The sequence below is a fragment of the Chenopodium album genome, chromosome 18 (genome assembly GCF_948465745.1).
Source record: "Chenopodium album chromosome 18, dcCheAlbu1.1, whole genome shotgun sequence".
Lineage (NCBI taxonomy): Eukaryota > Viridiplantae > Streptophyta > Magnoliopsida > Caryophyllales > Amaranthaceae > Chenopodium > Chenopodium album.
In genome coordinates, this window is record NC_137851.1 from 35,528,118 (window position 1) to 35,532,726 (window position 4,609).

Sequence of the window (4,609 nt, forward strand, 5' to 3'; positions counted from 1 at the left end):
GAGAGTGGTACTATGGGCTAGATACTAAGTTCAAGACATCATGGGAAGATGTAGTTTTTGCTTTTGTCACCCAATATCAGAGTAACGTAGAGTTCAAATCAACTTTACGTGAACTTGAGATGCTTAAGCAAGGCGACGACGAAGGTTTCCTTGCTTTCTATGGTAGATGGCGAGAAAAGGAGGCTTACCTTGCCCAAAGGCACCTAAACTCGAGTTGGTACAAAAGTTCATTGACAATTGTCATGAAAAGTACAACAAACATCTACGCTGCCTAGGTTTAGACACTTTTCAAAAGGTCTCTTCTGTGGCTACTAGGATTGAAGATGATCTTGCTAAAGAAAAGGCAAACAAGCCTCATCATCATCAACTTAAAAACAACAACAAAAAGGGGAATGATAACACTTCATCCTCTATTGATGTATTTGCGACTTCCACGCAATATAATAACACAATGCGACATGATGACCCTCAGAAAACGTGGGTAAGAGAAAAAATGTGTACACAATTTCCTATGAGCTATAAAGAATTGCTAGAAAAACTAAACGTAAAAGGATTGCTCGCACCAACAGGGCCAACACCACCCACTTCTCTAGGAAAAAGGAACTCTTAATGGGATGGCAATTCTTATTGTGCTTATCATAGAGTTGTTGGACATGATACTGAACGTTGCTTTGTCCTAAAGCACAAAATTAAAGATCTAATAGACGATGGGAGAATTCCCACGCCTAAACCCAACAACAATATATCCCCATTGGAAACATTTCACATATATGAGGATCATATGGGAAGCGATACATTCAGTCCTTTGAATTATATCACTCTTGCATATGATAGCTCCTGCGGAGCTATCACCGAGCTCCTGGAGTGGCCCCCGGGGTGTGCACTCACCGCTAGAAGGATAATCGAAAGGGCTCCCCAGCATGGCAGAGTCAGCCCGCAGGCTGACCAAGTAAGATACTCAACAAAGGATATCGTACACTTATAAATAAGGTATAAAGTACAACGGAAAAGAGGTTAGACATACAAGTTATTACACTCTTTACATCTCTCTAAGTACACTTTCTCTCTCTAAACACATTCTAACTTAAGAATCGGAGGGGGGTTCCTCGAGCCACCCCTGAGCGCAGTTCACGTGTGTTGCCTTGCGCAGGTCATCAACGGGACTTAGTTCGTACCAGCAGAACCCTTGGATCCACACCTGTAACAATTGGCGCTAGAAGGAGGGGGAGGATCATCTAACCTGAGGTTTACTAGCTGAGCGAGGGACCAGTTGACAGACCACCATGGCCGGAGAAGAAACTGTACAAACACCAGTCTCCAAGGCTATCGAAACCAACCAAACACCATAGAAAACAACGTTAGTAACTTTCGATCTAATATATCCTAAAAGTCTAACCCAATTGGATCGACGTCTGCTACAACCAAAGCGACGGTGAAGCCAGTAGATCCGGTAGGGTCTAGTTCTCCTTTTAAGTTTGGAATGCCACTAACAAGCACGAACAATGAACCCATCATCTCAACACCAGTAACCTAGAAACCGCAGCCCGTTAATATGCCAGCCATCCTGCAGTTGCTCTCTAAGTGCAGTAAAGAGCAGGTGGTAGCCATGACGGCAGTCCTTACTAATTTTGGTAAAGGAGCAGGCTCCTCACCAGTAGTTATATCTACAAAGCCAACCATAAAGAAGGCTACACCTATAACTCTCACCTCGGAGCAGACAGAGCTGGTCTAGTTGAGGAAGAAGGTGCTAGAACTAGAAGCTCGAAACCTAAATTGAGAGTGGAGTGTAGAAGAGGCGGCCCAAGATAAGGGCAGCCCGGGGACTCGAGTCGCTCGCAGCAGGTCACCAGCCTCTGATCGGGGATTGAGCCTGGACCAGGAGAAGCGAGCGCGAATCCAGGTGATCCTAAATGATTCCCCATTTTGCAGGAAGATTTGAGAGGAGCCGATGGAGAAAGTAAAGATGCCCAGCTGCAAGTACAATGGAACCACAACACCTAAGAACCATGTGTTTCAGCGTTTGAGAACCACATGGTGCTGTACGCTATGACAGACTCAGTTTGGTGTAAGGCATTTCCACCGACCTTAGAGGGGTTGGCAGCTGAGTGGTATGGAGCCATCCCGAAAGGATCCGTTTATTCCTACAAACAGCTAAAGAGATTGTTCATGGAGCACTTCGTCACCCTGGTGGATCATACAAAAATGACCACCGAGCTGATATCACTAGTTCAAGGAAAAGATGAGCCCCTAAGAGAGTTCATCACCAGATTCAATAAAGAAGCGACAACCATTCCAAATATGAGCCAGGAGGTAGCAGTGCTGGCAATGCAGAGCGGCTTATTACCATGCTCACCATTCCGAGCGTATATGGGGCGAAAGAGCCTCAAAACTCTGGCCGAAGCACTAGGAAAAGTGCATGAGTTCATAAAAGTAGATGAGACTAACAGGTCAATGATAAATAGAAAAGCACCGAGCGACTCTATTAAGCCGGCTGAAACCACCCGAGTAGAAAATATAGCCAGGGTAAACTAGCCTAGCAGGGCTGAGCAAGGTCGCAGGGATGCAGATAGGGCGGTAGGAGTTAGAAGATCAGATTAGAAACGGAGAGGCAGGCCTGGAAGGTTTGATTAGTACACCCCGCTTACTTATTCGAGGTCCCATATCTTCAGCGTGAACAAAGCTGATGATAAGTGGCAGAGGCCACCCAAGATGGTGAATAGAAACCATGATCCTAGCAAGTGGTGTGACTTCCATAAGGACCATGGACATACCACCGATGAATACACACACTTGAAGGACAACATAGAGGACTTAGTCCAGAGAGGATACCTAAACCAGTTCAAGCAACATTCTTACTCCTCCAAGAGAAGGGAAGAGGACAGGACTGGCCATGACCACAGAGGAGGTCACAAAGGCCCAGCGGAGGGCGGAGGCCGAGACAGCAAGCCAGAAGGCAGGTTATATGTAATTAATAGTGGACAAGTACATGGTGGAACTGTGAATAGAGCAAGGGCTGACTTGCGAGCAATTATCCACCAGATAAATTACAATGAAAAACGCTGATGGCCGCCACTTCCCCCACGGCCACGAGCTACATTTGACGAGTATGACCAAAAAGGCATAGTCTACCCTCAAGACGACCCGCTGGTAGTGATGATGAGAATTGCAAACTGGGAGATGGATAGAGTACTAATCGATGGTGGCAGCTCAGTCAACATCATATTTATAAGTGCATTCAAAGAGCTAAAGCTGGATAAAAAAAAGACCTAAAAAGGGTGAGCTATGAAGTCACCGGGTTTATTGGGTCCAGACTGATCCCTGAGGGTAAAATCGAGTTGTCAGTCCGAGTCAGAGAGGTCGAGGCGACGAGATGTTCGAGCTGAATTCTTAGTGATAGACTCTCCATCACCCTACAACGTGATCATGGGAAGAGCGCTCATTCACAAAATAGGCGGGGTGGTCTCCACCTATCACCTTGCCATAGCATACACAACCAATGATGGACAACCTGCAAAACTCAGGGTAAGTCAAAAGACAGCCCAACAATGCTATATCACCGCCCTGAAATAGCCTGCTAGGACCAGGCAATAGCCAAGCTTAGAGCTAAGGTCCGTTGAACATGCTGAAAGGAAATCAAGAAAAAGGAAGCGAGAAGAGTATCACAAGGAAAACGATAAGCAGAAGTTAGCAATGGAAAAGTTTGAGCCCACGAAGGAAGAGGTAGCCAGGCCGCTGCCCAGCGGGGAGCATATAACCGTCGAGCTCACAGAGGGCGACAACTCAAGGAGAATAAAAATTGGGAAAGATATTGACCCTAGAGTGGAAGTGCACCTCATAGACTTGCTAAGAGCCAATAAGAACATTTTTGCATTTTTCAGCAGACGAGATGTCAGTAATTGACCCAACAGTTTTGGTTCACAGGGTGAAAGTGAAAGAAGATATCAAGCCAGTTAGGTAGAAATAGCGAAGCTTCTCCACGGAGAAAAATCAAGCAATCCAAGAAGAGGTGGACAAGCTACTAGAAGCTGGGTTCATCGAGCCTTGTGATTACCCAAAAAGGTTAGCCAACGTGGTCATGCTAAAGAAAGCAATTGGCCAGTGGAGGACGTGCGTGGATTTCACAGATCTCAACAAAGCATGTCTTAAAGACTGCTACCCGCTGCCACGGATTGATCAGCTAGTAGACTCAACCAGAGGCCATGCCTTACTAAGCTTCATGGATGCCTTCTCAAGGTATCACCAAATCAGCTTGCACAAGCCAGACAGATAGAAGACCGCGTTCATCATTGAAGGAGGAGTATACAATTACATAGCCATGCCCTTCGGGTTAAAGAACACGGGACCTACTTTCCAGAAGATAATGGATAGAGTGTTCATACGCTAAAAGGGGCTAAATGTTGAAGTATACGTTGACAACTCAATTGTTAACAGCGTCACGTAAGTAGGGCATATCATGGATCTAGAGGAAGCATTTTCCACGCTGAACAAGTATAATATCAAGCTCAACCCAAAGAAATGCGTTTTTGTGGTAAGTTTTGGGAAATTCCTAGGTTTCCTGGTAAGTGAGAGGGGAATCAATGCCAACCCAGAAAAAGTGGAGGCAGTCCTA

At 45.7% G+C, this 4,609-nt stretch overlaps 1 protein-coding gene across 1 annotated transcript; it reads left to right on the top strand.

Annotated features, from left to right (window-relative positions):
* Window positions 1–2,046: 2,046 nt before the first annotated feature.
* LOC145592086 (uncharacterized) lies at window positions 2,047–3,063 on the top strand. Its single transcript, XM_081648554.1, has 2 exons — window positions 2,047–2,447; window positions 2,670–3,063. The coding sequence occupies exons 1-2, from the start codon at window positions 2,047–2,049 to the stop codon at window positions 3,061–3,063; spliced, it is 795 nt and encodes a 264-aa protein (XP_081504680.1).
* The last annotated feature ends 1,546 nt before the right edge of the window (window positions 3,064–4,609 follow it).